The 19,283-nt window shown below is 39.7% G+C and overlaps 1 protein-coding gene across 8 annotated transcripts in view; it reads right to left on the reverse strand.

Moving 5' to 3' along the window:
- Positions 1-19,283, reverse strand: part of RAPGEF4 (Rap guanine nucleotide exchange factor 4) — a 287,935-nt gene that overhangs the window by 194,077 nt on the left and 74,575 nt on the right. For 2 of the 8 annotated variants that reach the window (XM_073882427.1, XM_073882438.1), the window contains exon 1: positions 14,738-15,039. The exons of the other annotated variants lie outside the window; for them this stretch is intronic. In XM_073882427.1, the coding sequence (XP_073738528.1) occupies positions 14,738-14,749 (12 nt within the window). In that variant the 5' untranslated portion in view covers positions 14,750-15,039. Of the gene's footprint in view, positions 1-14,737; positions 15,040-19,283 lie in introns of those variants that run through there. 8 annotated transcript variants of the gene reach the window in all.

Raw genomic sequence — 19,283 nt, forward strand, 5'->3', positions numbered from 1 at the left:
CTATACATGAGAAAGTTTTGGCACCCAAAGGGAGCCACTGTGAAATTTTTTGGTGCCAAGATTGTTTGCTATTTATCAATTTGCATTTTTCAAAATAAGCCTGGCATCTACACTGAGATGTGACATCTTTAATTGCATGGAGAGTCTATTTCTGTTATAAATGGGTCAGGAGTTACCTTGCCTCCCACTTCTATTCAGAAGATTTGGAGTTGCTAGAAATACCACCTTCATTCAAGGTCAGGGAGAGTTTGGAAGAGTGATACTCAATCTCATCCTCTTTTCACCCTAGACTGACATTCCAATCTGGAAATGGAAACTTTAAAGGAATGAAAAACTGGCTAGCCTGAGCTCTTTCATGACTTCAGTCTTTCACGGCCATTGATAATTTGACTTCTGAATTAGAAATGGATAATTGTTAAGAGAGTTTATTATTATTATACAATTGTGTGGAGTCTTGTTCTGGTGATTTCTAACTGTATATTTATTTATTAATAAGAGTAACAGACTAGTTTATCATTAATATTGAGAATGTACTCTAATGATTTACATTTATAAAAGATAATTTTTGTTATCATTTAATGAAATTCTTTCACTCAATGTCCACCTATGTGCTAGACACTCAGATACTCTACAACCATGCAAGTATATTTTATCTTATTTTATAGATGAGAAAACTAGGGTACAAACCCTTGGCCCAATATCACACAGCCAGGAAGCAGTAAAATCTCATTTTGACTCAAGTCTATATGACAGCCAGGCCATGTACTTTCCACCCTAGAAATTTCCCCCTCTATGTATTAATGAATATATAATCCTATATATTCATAGAATATATATATTCATAGAATATGAATATATTCATAGAATATATATATATTCATAGAATAATGTTTACAGGTTGACACATAATTTAGAAATAATATTTTATAAAGATTTAAATCCCTTCAGCCACACGTCACTAATCCAGAGGTCCCTTGTACAGATCTCCTAATCAATCTGAACATAATTAAGAGCTGCGAATAAGTCACCTAAGCCACCAAACCAAATGTGACATGTATTTTATGCATCAGAGCTGGTAGATGACACTGCTACAAGCGTGAACAGCTCACTTCTTCAAGGTCTGTTCACTCCTGCTTTAGACACCGTGCTGAAAGCGTGGCTGTTGTTGTTTCCCAACACTTACCAGAGAAAAAACACCAGGGCCAGGTAATAAAGGGGGTTTCTACAGACAAGAATATTGATTGCTATGAAGAGTGAGAGCCAGGAATTTGGAGCAAGGGGGAAAACAGAAAAACTATAGAATTCTGTTACATAGTGGTGCCATCCAGTGTGGGGGCAAAAACTACATAGCTTAGAAGCCCCTGAGGGCTTCTACCAGCCAACTGAAGTACAGTACAAGATCATAAACTTACCAGGATGACACAGTCATTATGATAGAGGAAAACAAAATGTAGTATTTTACCTAAGACAAAATGGGAGGAGATTATAATTTATAAAAATTTCTTCCAAAAATATATTTTTTTAAGTTAGAGGGGGAGGGCCAGAGGAAGAGGGAGAGAGAGAATCCTAAATGGACTCTAAGCCCAGCGTGGAGCCTTCCGCAGGGCTCAATGTCATGACCCTGAGATCATGACCTGAGCCAAAATCAAAAGTCCGTCTCTTAACTGACTGCCACCCAAGCGCCCCCTGCCAAATATTTTGATGTTTAAAGGAAGAATAGGGCGTCTGGGTGGCTCAGTTGGTTAAGCGACTGCCTTCGGCTCAGGTCATGATCCTGGAGTCCCGGGATCGAGTCCCACATCAGGCTCCCTGCTCAGCGGGGAGTCTGCTTCTCCCTCTGACCCTCCCCCCTCTCATGTGCTCTCTCTCTCATTCTCGCTCTCTCAAATAAATAAATAAAATCTTTAAAAAAAAAATAAGACTTCCTGCTAAGGAAGTTGGAAGTTTAAAAAAAAAAAATAAAGGAAGAATATTTCCCTTTATTGAAAACCAATCTTTAAGACAGGCTTCTCATTTCTCAAAGAGAAAGCTTTGAATGTATGTTTGGTTTTGACAAATAAACATCTTATCTATTTCCAAGGGGATTGCTGTGTATTAAGAGAGGTCTCCAAGCTTTTCTGGAAGAGGAGCTCACTAGCTCTGCTTTACTGTTTTCCAGCACTTTTCACCACCATTTTAGCTTGCCTTGCCAAATCAAGTTTTTAATTAAGAGTAGTTCTCTTCCTCTTCCTTCATAACATGCACCCAAATGATAGACATTCCTATCAATCTCCTCCCCTAAGGTTTTTGGAGCTGCCTCTGCTATTTTCCATAAATGACTCTATCCCATTTTTCTAGAACCAGTGACGAGCAATGCATTGGGTATGGGAATGATCAGATCCAGACATGAAGGTGGAATTACTTCGTCTCTGCATCCAGGGTTCTTTAGCTCCAGCCCTGTAAGATAGTCCCACTGGAAGTATCTCATCTGTAAAGAGAACAAGGGACCATGTACTGAAACGGCTAAGCCATTGATCTGGCCAACAAAAACAGTATGTGATATAATTTAAAAGGCATTCTTCGCTTTGGTTTCCCCCAAAGAGATAAGGATGAATCATTGCTGGGAACTGTATTTTGCAGTCAACAGACCTAGCAACCAACTAATTCAGGATTAACCTCCTGAAGAAGCATACTTCCCTGAAGTAGCAAAAGGAAAAAAACATTAAATGGATAAATTAAAATAATTTCCAAGGGAAGTGATAGACAACAAAATGTCTTCTAAAAGTTTTGTTTTATAGTAATATAGCCTTAGGGATGTGCAACTGGGGCATAGTTCAAGGGAAAGAGATTAGAAGAAAAAAATTAATGAGTGAAATGTCTTGAGGAAAAAAAATCATAAAGCAAGTCAGAAAATGTCTCTCTAGTCCTAAGTGCCTGGTCACAAAATGCATCTTGAACAAAAAACTTGGAAGATATTTTAATACATATGGTAAAAAGGAGGCACATTTAATTTACAAAGAGCTCTTATAATCTTATAAACTGCAGATACAACACAGTAGACTACTGGACGAAAGATATAAACTGGTCACTCACTCACAGACCAAAACAACAACAACAACAACAAAACACCACAACTGCCAAGAAATATTTTTAAAGATGCTTAACCTCACTCATGATTAGGTAAACAAAATAATAATAAGATACCAATTTTTTTCCTGGCAAAATTTTCAAAGTTTGAAATTACACATTGTTGAAATAAATACACAGTGAAGTATAAATTGGTGCCAACTTTCTAAAGTGTAATTGGAAAATATTCATCAACTTGTAAATTTCACAAAATGACCATAGGTAAGGACTTACTCCATAAAAATACATTAAGATATAATGTAGAAGAATGTCCACTGCAGCACTGTTTACAACAACAAAAACCAATGTAACCGTCCATGAACAGGGGAATAGGTTAAATAAACTATGGCAATCCAGCCAATGAAAAACTCTTAGCATAATGTGGCTAATCCAAATGCACTGAGCAGAAGGATCTCTAGGATCCACTAAATGGAAAAAAGCAAGATACAGATAATATGAATGATGTAATCTCATTTGTGGGAGGTATATAGGTTTAAATGTTTTTAATGCAAATACCATTATATAGTTATTACTTATAACAAAACACCCCAAAGCTTAGTAGCGTAAGACCGTGACTGTTATTATTTCTCACGATTCTGTGGGTTCTGAGCAGTTCTTCTGTTGGTATCACCTGGGCTTACTCAGGTGGCCGCAGCCAGCTGGGAGTTGGTTGGGATTGAATGGACTCACCTCTCTGGGCCCTCAACTGGTATGGCTGAAATGACTGGAATGACCACATGGTTCCTCCTCTCAGGTGTCTTCACACGATAGAGGAAGCGCTCCCCTTGGGCAAGATTAAAACTGCAAGGCCTCTGTAAGCTAACACTCGAAGTCAAACACAGTCATTCCTATTGTATTCTCGTGATGAAAGCACGTCTCAGGGCCAGTCTGGATTCAAGAGGAGGAAAGCAGACTCCACCTCTCAGTTGGAAAAACAAATTTGGCCGAATTTGTGACCATATTTAATCTACCACCTTATATATGTACATATCTACCTCTCTATAGCTCTATCCATCAGAAATGTTATTGAAAAAGCTATTGAAATAATTCCCCTTGGGAAAGGAGCTGGGAATGTAAGCGGCATTCAGTTAATGCATTTCTATACTCAGGGCTGGCTTCACAGGCAGGAGACCTGTGCAGGCACATAGGGCTCCCAGTGTAATGCTCTGCTATCACAATCTTGAAATTCTTAGTAATTTTATCTTTGAGCTTGTGTTCTGTAAGTGAAGTGCAATGGAACAGTGGAACAGGTATGTGAGCAGAGACAGGCCATGTGCACGTCCACTGTTCCTTGACATCGCTTTCACACAGAGCATTCACGATGCCTCGTGAGAACAGGATTCAGGTGCAACTGTAAAGCATGGGAGCTCAACACAACTCAACGCAAGTACACGGTGAGCATGTTACATCTTCCAAAGAGCAAGTGCAGGTGCTGACAGCCCCAGAGGCCCCATTTCCCATGCTAATCAGAGTTTGCTTTGAGCACAGAAAGAGGGCAGTGGTATTGACAAAGAAACTCTATCATATCCTTTCTTATTCATATTACTTCCCTGTATGAGCCAACCACTTACACAGAAAATAATGACATAAAGGGAAAAGAAAGCTAGGGCAACTCATAGTTCCTCTTCCTGAGCCCTGCCTTAGGGATCTGTCAGCTGCAGATCGAGAGTATGGGTAGAAGCTGTGTGCATCAAGAACTGAAATAAAAACAGTTGAATTAGTTTTGTGCATGGTTTCTACTGTTCCAGTAAGAATATAATACATGTGCATGTACAAGCCAGGAAACAGAAATTATTATCACTTTGGTGATTCCACATACAAGTTAAATGTCCTTACATTTGCATTTAAAATTGGCTTTGCACCATAGAAAGACAAACAGAAAATTTGTGCTAATAATTTAATTTTTCCTTAGAACATTAAAGAGCAAATAAGAAACATGATGAGTTGAGATAGAAAATGCAGAAGAAACGAAAAAGCTTTGTATTTTAGCACCATTAGTGACACTTTCTTCCTCCGGGGAGAATAAGGGATGTTACATTTTTATTTTGCACTGGGCCCCACAAATTATGTAGTCGACTTTGCACTGTTTGAACATGTATATACACGTCCTGCTTTTCTGCATTAAAAAATAGGTTTCTTTCTACCATACCTCACCCACTCTTTTATTTCACATTTAAGTTTTATGAGCTTTATGTTACTCCTTACATCAAGTCAACACAGATTTATTTAAAGAAAAAACTTATAAAAAAAAATAATAAGACCCAGGGAACACAGCTGAAAGAAGACAGGTACCCCAAAGAAGAAACATTTTTATTAAAACAAAGGCAATATTTCATATTGTTATTGCTGCTCTCTCTCTTTTTTATTTTTTTTGTGGGCAAACATTCTCCCTGATTTATAGCACTGAAACCATGGTCAGCACAATGAAATTAAGCAAGAATAATATGTCATATTAAAAAAAAAACAAATCCAATTTTATGAACTCAATTCATGACAGCTGCACTGTCAACATACATATTTATTCTCTCAAGGGCCATGGATGCAAGGTCATCTACACCACAAGGGATGCCTGTCTTGATTGGTACATATACATCAACTCAGGAAATGTAAAAGATATGTAGAGGTTATTTACAGGGAGAACTTCTTGGAAAATTAATGCCAAAAGAATTTCCCATTTTTTATTTACTAGCATGGTATCAATGTGATAATACCATAGCTAAGATGATTAAACACCTCTATTCAAATTGAGGGAGGTATTACCTCTTTATTTACCTCTTATACTTTCAATATTACTCATCATGTATATTTGAATTTTCAACAAACTTACTAGTTTGTAATAACTAAAAATTAAAACGAATTATACTAAAAAGTCTCCTACAAGTTTTCTATTTGAAACACAGTCACATTTTGCAATGTTTTCAGATTTGCAACACCACACCATGCCGACAGGAGATTCAAGTTGTTGGAATTTAAACAAATAGTAAAGGAAAAGGAAAAAGTAACCTAAATTTGTCAATTTGTGTGAAGACTGTGATTCAAAATGTCTTGATTTTTTAGAAATTTTAAAGCTTTTTTTTTTTTCTTTCTCAAGAGGTTGAGAAAAAGAATCAAATGTAAGTTTTGGAAGTCCTGCCCAATAACCAACCAAAGAGAATATTGTGTGTAAAATATTCTACAGAAGAAGCCAGTAATGGTGGGTTGCTTCTGGCAAGGGGTCTGGTGGTTAGGGCAGGGGTGAGAGAAAAGCATGTTTTTCATTATATATATTCTGTTGTAGTTTTTTTAAAATTTAAATTCAATTAGCCAATTTAGTTACAATGTGTATGTACTACCTAGTCTCAATAAACTAAATTTCTTTAAATAAAAAACAAAGACAATTATTGTTCTGCATGATGGGCCATGCTATAGCTAATTTTTAGAAGTACCATTGTCTGAAGGTGTCCAGTTAGCAGTGTGGACATTATTATATGTGGGTGGTTTTGGGGGAGAGGTATGGAACTGAAAATACAAAACCACACTTCCATGAAAACTTATTATTAAAGTTCAATCGTTTTGGAACTGGATACAAAATACTCAGATGTGCTCTATTTAGAGGAGCGATGGATCCATGAATTAGAAATATTTATTTTAAAACAGGCTTTGGTAGAACCTCTTATTGCAAAGCATTTCTGTTTCGAGGCTGGAACTTGGCATTTTTCCTAATGATTTCTTTTCACTACAAGAAGAATTTCTGGATACCAATGTCTCAGCCTGAAAGCCACAATGAAAATTATCCACCATCTCCATTTTCACATCACAAATTCTGTAAAGATTTTTTCAGAGTAAATGTTCAGTATTCTCCCACATAAAGGGGGTACAGACTATATGGTCTGATCTGTATCCTGATTCTACAGAAAATGGTCCTTAATCATTGGGGGGGCAATGGGACCCTTTCAAATTAGGATGAAAGTTCTCTTTTCAGAAAACTCACACACATAAAAATTATCAGAGGTTGGCAGGTTTCTCAGTAGCTGATCTGTGAACTCCCCAGAGCTCATGAAATCTGGATTAGATCAGTCACCTGTTGTGGACGAGTCCTCTTTTCTGACACTACACATAAACTCATCTGACAATGGACCAAGTAAGATATCCTGTTACTACAGGGAAAAATGATAACATTTGGGTCTAATCTTGAATTCTTCCTAAATAAAAAAATGGGGGCGGTGCTCTTTTTACTTCAAAAGCTCCCAAAACTGAATTCTGGATACTTAAAATACATTCTTAAAAAAAAAAAAATACATTCTTGAGACTAAGCTGGTAATAACTTATGACTAAAGAACTAATATATGTGAAAAGATAAGAATGACTTCTGGCTCTTAGTTTGTAGTCAGTACAATTCATCTTTTACTATTAGTTATTATTCACAGGCAGAGACCCATCATGTGAATGTAAAGTCCAAATGACCACAATGATTCTTAATCAGATCTGGTCTTAGATCATGCCATGGATTACCACAAATGGGATACTGTAGGGAGCTCACCTTCCTTCTCTATCAGAACAGAGAAGACCCTGCCAAGCCCCACAGAAACAGAGAGATTAAAAAGAGTGACCCAGAGTGCTCTGTGCCTTCTGTGACCCAAGGACCCAGGCCTAATGGCTACTAGGAACCCTGACTGCACCAGCATCAGCACAGCCTCCACTGAAAGCCCCAACTGATAAAGACCTATATGGGCTCCAAATCTGGGAGAAACCATATGGATTCCCAGAGTGTGTCTATTAACAGTCCTTAGTTTCCTCTGGTTTTGAAGCCATGTTCTGCCTCTTGCTCGGGGCTCTCTCAGCCCCAGAACCTCTCAGCTTCCAGGTTTCTCAGTCTGTTTAGAGGAATAGCGGTGCTCCGGGCCTCCTCTTTCCCTGAATCTTGGCCATCCCAGGTGTTAGATCTTCCCCATCCCCTCAACCTGATCTCAACCTGTCTTACAGTCATGCTCTTTTTCATTATCTGGACCCTCATCTCCTCAGAAGGCAACCAGCCTCTTCTTGGCTTTTCATTCACAGACAGATCTGTTAACACCTACGTGAAGGGGCTGCCATTGTTCCTCCCTGGTGTTATTCACCCGATCAGGAGACCAGGAGATGTTAGGGGAGACAGCAGTTGGGCTGGGTCTTGGGACAGGTGGAGAAAGGAGGTGACTGGAGGTAAAGGGACCTTAACACTTTTGGGCTTGTTACGTGTTTTTGCTCCAGGGAGCAAGTGGGCACGGTGCTAGTGTCCAGAAGACCTGGGGGGAGGGGGGATCCAGGGAGGGGAAAGGAGATAAAAATCCTGCGCTGTTCCCAGGAAAGGCTAGGCAGCTCTGACAGGCTCTTCCTTCCATGAAGAACCCAAGGAGGCAAGCTTGCCGTGGAACTGGAGGGTTGTTATGACCCCTCCTCCATGTTCCACCACAACAGACATGGTCCCACGGTAGCACTTGAATCCTCTGCTCGTGTCTGGTGACATCTTTCTGTCAGTCACCTTCCTGTCGGCCTTAGGAGGACAAGACACACAAGGGGACTTTCTCTGGAAACTGTTCTGACTCTCCCTGGCAGTTACCATCTCCTCCTCCCACTTCCAGCCCCTGCACGCACCTCCGCGACAGCGCATATCACCCGCTTTTAAAATTTATTGTCCCGTATTTATCTCCAATTGACTGTGAGCTCCTTGAGGGCTACACGCTGTTCGCATCTGTGTGCCCAGTGCCTAGCACAGCACCTGGCATTTCGCCAGTGCCCGACTAGTGCTTGCTGACAGGATTTAGGTTGAGAAAAATAGTTGGATAAATTAATAGAGGCAATATGGCTGGAAAAGGATGTATGGGCACATTTAGGAAGCTCTGGATGCCAACAGAGAGAGTCCAAACATTATCCTTGGGCAGCAGAGACAGCAGCACTAGGCGTCTGAGCAGGCACTCGTGTACCCCAACTCCCCCGGCCTATCTATGCGTCTCTACCCTCTGCACCTTTTCTTGGTGCTTCCTGGGGCCTAAAGGATTGCTGGCATTATACCATTTCTTCCTCCCAACCATTTGTGATAAGATTATTGTTAACCTCCTTTTACAAATGAGGAAACGGGTTTAGGCAGTAAAGTAACTTGCCTGAGGACACAGAATGAATGAAAGGCTAGACTGTCACCCTGATCTGGCTGATTCCAGTCCCTGGTCTTTAAAAACCACGCCTGCCTCCCTTAACACTGGCTAGATGTGAGGAGAGAAAAGGGAGGTCCCAGAGATGGTGGGATGGAACGGATGGGGAAGAGGTAAACACACAATTGATTATAAAAGGAGGCTGGCGAGGACAGGGAGAAGCAGGGAGAAAGAAATCAACCTAAAATATTCAAGTAAACTTGGGATTTCCTACTAGTCTTTTTCAGTTTTTCTGAATGTTTAAAAGTTTGAATAAAAAGTTGGATGGAAAAAAAGCTAAGTCTGACATTTCAGACCTAAATGAAGTCTGGAGAAGGGGCTAGGATGAGGGAGAAGAAAGTATAAAGCCACAGGCAGAAAGCAAGAAAGAGAATTTCAGGAAGATGGAATGCCAACTCTACTGAAACGTCTCTAAAAATTTCTTAACCATGTCAGGACTCATAATAGTTCAGACTATTATGCACATGCTTGCAATTATTACTATCAGGAAGTCATGCAATGATTTTAATTTATTAATTTTCATTTATTAATTATCACCTCATTAAATGTGCCATCTGCTATGTATGACAAAACCTTTGATTATAATTAAGGAACGAAAATGTCGATGGACAGTGTGATCTGCAATACAGTTTTCAGAGAAGTAGAACACTAACATTTTTAAAGCTATCCTAAAACTTAGAACTTTTCAGTAAGTACTTTTTACAGTGTTGTTCACAAAGTTGTATATGTTCCTGAGTAGGTGGATCTTTTCTCTTTTTGAAGATTTATTTACTTGAGAGGGGGGAGAGGCAGAAGGAGAGGGAGAGAGAAACTGAAGTGGTTTTCATGCTCAGCGCGGAGCCTGACGTGGGGAAGGATCTCACGACCCTGAGATCACGACCTGAGCCGAAATCCAGAGTCAGACACTTAACCAACTGAGCCACCCAGGCGCCCTGACTAGGTAGATCTTTTATTAAATGCCATATCTGATAATTTTACTACATTTTCCCTTTTCCGAGTTCTGTTATGCTTTTAACGGGGATTAGATACAATGTAAGTTTTTATAGGGAGGTTTTTTTCCTTTTTCAGTATATTTGTACTAGGCAATTGTATGAATTTTAGACAAAGTGAAGCACAGGCAAAAATGCTTCAACAACAAATAAAGTAAAACCCTCAACAAATAGCAAAGACCTAAAAATGAAAAGCCATTTTCATTAACACTTATTGCTAAGAGCTGTGCTTGCCCCAGAACTATTAAAGAGGTAGGTACAATTCTGGACAGTGAAGAAAAGAAAACAAACAGTTACAGATGCTCAAAAAACAGGACTCACTTGGGGTGTCGGCGTGGCTCAGTCAGTGAAGCATCCGATTCCTGGTTTCGGCTCAGGTTATGATCTTAGGGTCATGAGATTGAGCCCCAAAGTCGAGCTCCATGCTCAGCAGGGGGAGTCATCGTGAGATTCTTTCCTTCTCCCTCTGCCTACCCCCCCATAAATAAATAAAGAGAATAGAAATAAAAAAGAGCACTCACTTCACTAACTTCAGAAGGTATCCCAGTAACACTCATGTTTCACTCAGACTCAAAGCTTAGAGCAGTGTTTAGGGAGTGTGTGTGTGCGGGGTGAGTAGGACAGTGGGATCTAAGGATGGAGGATCACAGTGCCCACCATCAAATCACTGAGATCTTCATAGAAACCGAAGCAGAAGAGCAGTGGAACAAATGGTACAAATATCCAGAAAAGAAATCTTAAGAAAATTTTGTTACAGTTGCTAAAATAAGGTTATAAAAAATAGGTTATGACATAGATGTTATAAGAAACACTTGGAGCCAATATATGAATTTGTAAGAGCATTTATAAATGTTTTGAAGCAGAAGTGAGAAGCAATAAAAAAAATTTTTAAAACTCATTCAATTCATGCAGACAGCACCACTGACTAAACGCTATTATTGCCTGTATCGTGATTTTTCAAATCATCTACAAAGGAAAGATAATATCTTTATAAAACAAATTTAAAAATTTTTAAGCCACAAAATAGCCTTTTTGTTGGTGATTTAATGGATTTAGAATTTATGTACTTTAAATTCATGAAAAATGAGAAGTCAAAAGACCAAGATAAAATATTTGCAGGAATTACAACAAAGGGTTAATGTCTTGGCCAAATAAAGCATTCATATAAACTGATAAATAAATGCCAACATATGGGTGAGTAACATGGTCGCTGAAAGAGGAAATATAATCAGAAAAGAAATATATAAGAAAATCTCAACCATCCCAGCAGTAATCAAAGAAACACAATGACAATAAAGTGTCTATTATAATGGAGGAAAATATGTAACGGTCATGCTGGCCATGGCTGGATATAATAGGCATGCTCAACTACTCCTGGTGGCAGAGTAAAAGCTACTGGAAATAAATGTGGTCATATTTATCAAGAGACATAAATGTTTTCATACCTTTCAACTTAGTATTCTTTTCCTGGGAATTTATCTTAGAGAAGTGATTCTCAAAGTATAGTCTGGGGACAGGTCAGGGGTCTCAACATTCTCAGGGGGCCCATGAGCTCAAAGCTCTCTTCAAAATAGTGCTATATTATTTGCCTTTTTCACTCTCATTCTCTCACAGAGGTACAGTGTGGAATTTTCCAGGAGCTAGGTGATGTGTAACGACAAGATTGTTCTGACAGATAAGAGAATGTGTGCTTGTAGGATGGTGGAATTTGGGGGGGGGTGGACTTTGCACTTGATTCTCACACTTTCAATAACCAGACCACACAGGCAACCTCTAAACACAAACACTCAAACAAAAAACACCACTAACTGTATCTCTAAAGTACTGATTGCCATTATTACTTAAATCTGGCAGGAACCCCAATTTGGAAGTAGAATGTCTATATGAGAGAAGGAAAAATTACACTAGGAGATTTAACACAAATAAGGAATAAGCATATTGTTCAATCACAGAGCCTTAGCACAGAAAAAAATTCCAGGCAGGTAAATTCAGAAGCAGATGCAAAGGGGCACGGTGCCCATTTAGCAAAGCCCACTGCTGGAAGACAGAGGTTCTTAGCCCTGGCAGGCCCTCAGCCAGCCCCTCTGGCGAGCTTGAAGAAGCCACTGATGCCCAGGGCCAGTCTTCTAGAGATTCTGGTTTCATAATTCTAGGGAGGGCCCACACACGGGAATTTTTAACTAGCTTTCCAGGTAATTCTAATGTAGAACTAGTTTTAAGAATGACAACTGTAAATGATGAAAGATACCAAAAAGTTCTTGCCTTTCTTTTTTTTTTTTTTTTTAAGTTCTTGCCTTTCTAATGATATCATTTGATTCAGTATGAACTGTTGCCTATACTTTACACTTTACAGTCACATAATTTGTGGCTTTGCCTTCTTGAATTTGCAAACCAAAAGGGAAGGAGGGGGGCACTAAATTTTCCAATTCATAAGGCACCTCAGTTATCAATTAACATTAACTTGGAGCACTCCTGACAGCAAGGCAGGATTTAAGTAAACCTATCTTTACACTTACAAATAGGTGGCCCAGGAGCTGGAGAGCTTTCCAAAAAGTTATCTAGCAGAGCTGGGTTAAACCAGGAATAGATCAGAATTTCAGGCCAAACCACCTGACCACATCAAGAACCTTCAGAAGGTCTGTCTTGCATTTAAGGTTTGGGCCAGACAGCTCAGAACACTGAGGTTAGTAAGATCAACGACAGGCAAACCTGCAGGAATTCGGAGAGGCTGACTTTGTGACAGGATTTCCTGCTGCTCCTTCCTCGGTGTCAGACACCCTGCCCCAGTGACTGGGCTCTAACCTCTCCGCAGCAGCCTGGAGACTACGCAGGAGTGGAATTCGGCCCAGTGAGAACAGAAAAGTCCCATGACCACAGGGCTTCCTACACATAAAGAGCTTAACAATATCCCCCAGTCCATACCACGAGTTCCTTCTGAGTCTCAAGTTCTTAAAAGTTTTCCCAGCTAGAACTGCCTTTGCCTGCGGGACGCATTAAACCTCAGAGCGGATTTCTCCAGATGATGACTGAACAACAAACAAAACACAAAGGCATTTGGGAATGCAACACATGACACCCTCAGAGGGCAGGCCGACCCCTATCCAAGCCTGCCCAGGGGCCTATCACAGGAGGAGAAGACAGAACACAGAGCACAATAGGAGTGAAGAAGCCCTGCCTCTACTGTGCGGTCAGCCCCTTGGGACACAACAGCCTCAAATGCTATAATTTGGTTAACTGACCCCAATCCTTTAGGGATGCTGAAAAACAGCCCTGTTAGCCACAGAAGAATTCAGACCCCGATTTCTTTGTCTTCGTTGGAAATGATACTCTGGATGGAAATGAATCTCTCTCTGCCCTCCCCCGGATGTCCTCCGGCACACTGGATCTTCCTTAGAGTACTTTCCAGTTTGTCTTACATTAGGGTGATTTGTATTTATGCTTGTCTGTTTTCTCCACTAGATTGTAAACCAGGACAGACATGATACATTTTGCACCTCCGCGTGGTGGAAACGAAGTATATGTTTGTTGAATACGACAGGAGTTTCTAAAAGATGAAATTTTCAAAGTGGCATCAATTAACATGGAGTTGAGAAGCTCCTTAGCAGCCACACAGATAGTAGGTTCGCTGGGAGAGTAATGAGGGCCACTGCAAGATAAAAGTATGGGGTGGGGTGGGCGGTGGGAGGCAGTGAGGGGTCAAAGGTGACTGGCAAATGCACGGCCATGCGAGGCATTTCAGAATCTCTGCTAACAACAGCTTCTACAAGATCCTAGTATCCAGTGCACACTCCTGAAATGAACACCCAGAAGAGCACCACTTAGGAAGCGCTGACTACTACTTACAGCATGGGGCCAACAGGCCTACCCGCAGCATCTGGACATTGCTGGCACCTGCCAGCCAAGCCTTGATCTGCTCAGACCCCCTGATCATCTTCTGAGAAATAGTGAAATCATAGCTTGTGGAGCTGGTATGACTTCAAGTCATCAATAATGTAACAGAGTTCCCATAAACACTAAGGAATTCATATAGTCAGAGCTGCAGGCAAGATACCCACTGAGCGGCCAGGGGATGAAATACCATCACTTCCGATCTGTTTCCTTGCCCCAAATTCATTTTTAATATGTGCCATTCAAATATGTCATCAGATAAATACATACATTTAATATTAATGTGATAAATGTAACTGACTAGTTATGAACAACTATCTTTGTTTATACAGAAACATATTTAAGATCATCAGGCTAAACAAACATACCCTTCACAATCAGAAAAAGATGAGCCGCCATTCCTCCCTCCACACACACGCATCACAAATAAAGATGAAATCAAATTATGTCAGTCCCGTTGTATATATTTAGGTCTGGTGGAACATAATTAGAAAAGCCAGAGATGTTTCACAGTATAATTCCTCAAACCAAAATGCAAACTGTGACATATAACATTTCCCCACCAAAGAATAGAAAAAGAACCATTCTGACCTTGTAGGGCATATGTCCTTCTTTTCCTGTCTCTCAAAGTTCCCGAATATCCAGTGAATATCTGTCCTTTATTTGAACAGCAAAATACACCTTCATCACCGATAATTCCTTGTTTGTATCTATTAGTGTTAAAAGGATCTCAGTCCGGTGCTGGTGGTTCTCTAGAAAAGCTCAGGCAGCCAAAGACAATAGGAAAAGACTTCCTATATACATACACATATATTTAACTTAGTTACCTCCTAATAACTTCACTCCCTTCCTTTCTGGATTTGAGGACAGAGGAGTGAGACCCTGGAGCAGACATAAGGTCCAAGTCATCAGAGCAGGCTTCCGCTTGGTTTAAAAGAATCACAACTGCGAGGAGAGTCAAGAGAACCAGCCAACAGGATGTGTGTGGCTGGAGTTCCTGGCATGAAATCTTGGCTTTCATGTTTATTTTTGGATGTATTTTTCTTAGCTCTTTGATGCAAATTTCTGGCCTGGGAAATAACCCTACAGTATAAGCTCCAAAATTGCCAAAAGTAAGCACAGACTTCTGACTTGGGAGAAAGCACGTCCCTTGGCTTTTAGGTTCCAGCCAGTCCTCAGATGAGAGTGTGGGTCCCTGTGCACTAACAGGCAGGCAAGGGGCTGCCTGTCTGAGGATGGGTCATGCAGTCCTGCCTCACTGCCCAGGGCCACTAAAACATTTACCTGAGATACCAGCCCACCTTGGAAGCCTCCCATTAAAGTAAAAGTGAAACAATTTGAAATTGTGTGCATGCTAAATAGAGTAATAAAACCACCCAAAGGACTTCGGAGATTTTTATGTTCTGATATTATGTTTTAAGATTTGGCTTTAATTTTTCTGACAGCCCGAGACAGACAGGAACATCAAGTCTATTCAAGCAGGAGAGGATGCCTCTGAGAAGTATATTATTCTAATAAGGATTTTAAAGCACATCAACAAAGACTAAGCTGCTGTTATTTCAATACTTCCTATTCTCACAGTGACCTGAAAGATTATTAATGGAAAAGAACTTTTTCTCCCTGAATAGTCCAAGAAGAGGCAGTGAATGGAAATAATTAAAAAGCTTTTCAGTCCCACAATTGCCAACATATCTGATAGGATAGAGAAATAAAACACTCTGAAAATCAGGGAGTAGAGACAGATGTAAAAATATTTCTGCAACAATATTCATACTCTTAGAAATATTCTTGTTTTGAGGCACCTGGGTGGCTCAGTTGGTTAAGCATCTGGCTTCGGCTCAGGTCATGATCCCAGGGTCCTGGGATGGAGCCCCATATCGGGCTCCCTGCTCCGCAGGAAGCCTGCGGAGCCCTCTCCCACTCCCCCTGCTTGTGTTCCCTCTCTCTCTGTGTCTCTCTGTCACAAATAAATAAATAAATAATCTAAAAAAAAAAAGAAAAGAAATATTCCTGTTTACAAATTGCATTCTTTTGCTAAGACAGAACATGCACTTATTTCCTCATTTTACCATTCAGTTTTATATCCCATAAAGCATGAAACAGATTTTTGGTCACTTAATGATATTTACTGAGGCCACAGACACATTCGGGGAATAAACGCTCCTGTATCAATCATTACGTCTGAGCAATGGTTCTCTGTGTCATGGGATCCCCTGGTTAGAACAAAATCACAATGTATGCCAAGAAGGTAACAATTACAGCTAAGAAATCACTTTTATTACGGAATGGGTCAGACTATAAATTTAAAATATTGCTTTTATTTTTAGGCTCTGTAGTTTTATTGCTGTCTTTAAATTTCAAATGATTTATTCATAAATACGTATCATTACTTTGAACATGCTCAAACATGGCTCACAAGGAAGGAAAGCTTTTGGCCAGATGATGTTCATGCAATTGAAACACAGCTAGGCAGACGGTAGACCACTATTTCAAGGATCTCTCAGTAGTGTCTCTTATGAATTCGATTGAGAGTTCCTCTTGAATTTACTTCTCTGAATACACTGGACTCACCTCATCATTCAATTTCATGTATTTGGAATAGTCGATGTACAGATGTCAAAACATGCTGCAAAGCTGAAAGCATCTTCATACACACATGACGTTAGATAGAAGGTCAACAAGAAAAGCCAAAAAACCCCTTGTTGTAGTCATTTGTAACTACTGGAAACCTTATCCTATATGTGCTGCGAAGAAATTCACGGATTTGGATAGTAAATCAGTTCTTTATTTAGTCCAAGAGCTACCAGCAGTCATAAATGCCCACAATCTTGGATCAAATATTAATAACTGGCTTAAAACTCGCAAACCTACCTTCCACTACTCTGCCATTTAACTTTCTCACTGAGGGTATGCAATGCCACTAATGCCAAAGAGTTGAAATCACGGCTGTCTCCAGAACTAAACATGCTGGGGGCGCCTGGGTGGCTCAGTCAGTTAAATGTCTGCCTTCTGCTCAGGTCATGATCCCAGGGTCCTGGGATGGAGTTCCACATCAGGCTCCCTGCTTCTCCCTCTGCCTCTCCCCCTGCTTGTGTCTCTCTCTCTTTCTCTGTCAAATAACTAAATAAAAATCTTTAAAAAAAAAAAAGAATTTAAAAAAAGAACTAAACATGGTATTTCAAGACTTTTCAATTAATTTTCTTCCATGAAATTCAGAAACAGAACTATCTCCTTTCTCCTCTCCTCTTCCTTCTCTCTCCATCACCCATATGCTACTGAAAAATGAGATGTTTTATACCCTGGTTCATATATTTTATTAAGTTCCAATACCACAGAGGTGTAAGAAGGGGGATGCATTATTGACCAACTCTGAATAAATTTACCATAATTCACTTATGTTAAGAAAACATGACTTTGTTTTAAGATGGAGCAACACAATGCTCTCAAATCTGACCATAAATTAGCAACTGAAACATGGAAGGAGAGGAGAAAAGAAAGCAGCTTTCATTAGGAAAGACACAGAATGCAAAGAAAAGCATCAAGCTGCTACCTCAGCTTGGGGAATACTTTCTTTGATGTATTTGTAGAGGCTATTGAATAATGCTTCTGGTTACATTTATGAGAATAACTTTTTTAAATACACTGGGTGCTACCAATTTAACTTTCAACATAATAGACAATATAAAGCAAGAGGTTTCTGGGATGAGATTGAATAGGATTTCAAAATCTCACATGTAGTTCTCTGAGTATGTTCTCTTCCTGCAGAGAGCCGATGAAACTTGCCTTTGGTCAGGAAAGGGAGCAGGGTTCCCTAGCTTTGTGTTGCCATTAAAGTCCCAAGTGGAAGATTTAAAATAAACTATTTGCTCAGCCTATTAAAGAGCTACTTTTAGACTGTGCTACCTGATAGTGGCTACAGATCTTTAATTTTTGAGTTAGAAGAAGTAACTCAGAATTCTGGCCCTCGTGTTTTATCTTTTGGCCCCTTTATGTGACAACAGGGCATAGATAAGGAGACAAAGCTAAACAAGAGGGTGCTTGATATACAATGGACCCACCCGTAACATCCTTCAGAAGTAAGCAGTCAAATGAGATGAACAAATAAGTAGCAAATTTAGATGCTTGATTCAGGTTTTCTAATTTTTACTATTTCTAACCTATAGCCCAACACTGAGCTCCTTACCTTGCCAACAAGAGAGGCATTATCCAGCTTACCTTTCTGCTGCTTTCTTCCCACTATCTCACAGTTCAGTGAGGCTCCTACCTGAACCCTTCCTGACATAATCCTTTCCTTTTAATGTTTGGCAGGCAGATCTAACTTAGGTTTCAGCTGACAGTGCGAGCTTGAATTTTAATTTTGCTAATGAGTATTATTTACTAGTGTAATAAATGGCTGACTCATAAACTCTATTATCTGACATAATCAAGGAACAGGTATTCTGAATATCAGATATTTTGCTAGCAGATCAGTGCTATATATGTCATCAATGGACCACTCATTCAGATAGAAATAAAATCTATTTAATGATAATGATATATTATACTCTGAAATAATATTATGACTTGGTAGGTTATTTTCTGTATTCTCCAAGTAGAACGGAAGCCTTTGCTGGAGAGCAGGAACTTGGCCAATCTTATTTGCTGCTACATCCACACCTGACACACAGGAGATACTCAATGAATATTTGTTGAAAAACGAATGGTAGAATAAACTTAAGTCCATCTTTTTTATTTAGAAGGTAATTTAGAATTTTACGAGGTTTTAGGATTATCACGTAGTGTAGGTGCACAATTGTGCCCATTAATAAAGTTCTGACTCAAAGAGATTGCTAGATAATGGAGTTTCTTGCATTTTCATTTTAGCCAGTTAAAATGTTGACTGAGCATGTAGTTTGCATTCTGCACTTAGTTCCACGAACAGGCAAATAAAATGAAGTATCTGACTAATCTCTTACTCACTGTGAGGTTCAGTCCTCCACCTGTAAAATAAGAAGTCAGACAAAAACTCTGTTCCGTCTTTTCAGCTCACTTAAGTCACTGACAGGGGAGATCAGAAGTCTGCTCTGAAGTCACATATGAAGGGTTGGACCCACCAAGCTGGAGAACCACATGACAAGGTTTGGGATACCAAAGACAA

The sequence above is a fragment of the Callorhinus ursinus genome, unplaced genomic scaffold (assembly GCF_003265705.2).
Source record: "Callorhinus ursinus isolate GAN/ISIS: 27379988/994484 unplaced genomic scaffold, GSC_fseal_2.0 scaffold2, whole genome shotgun sequence".
NCBI lineage: Eukaryota > Metazoa > Chordata > Mammalia > Carnivora > Otariidae > Callorhinus > Callorhinus ursinus.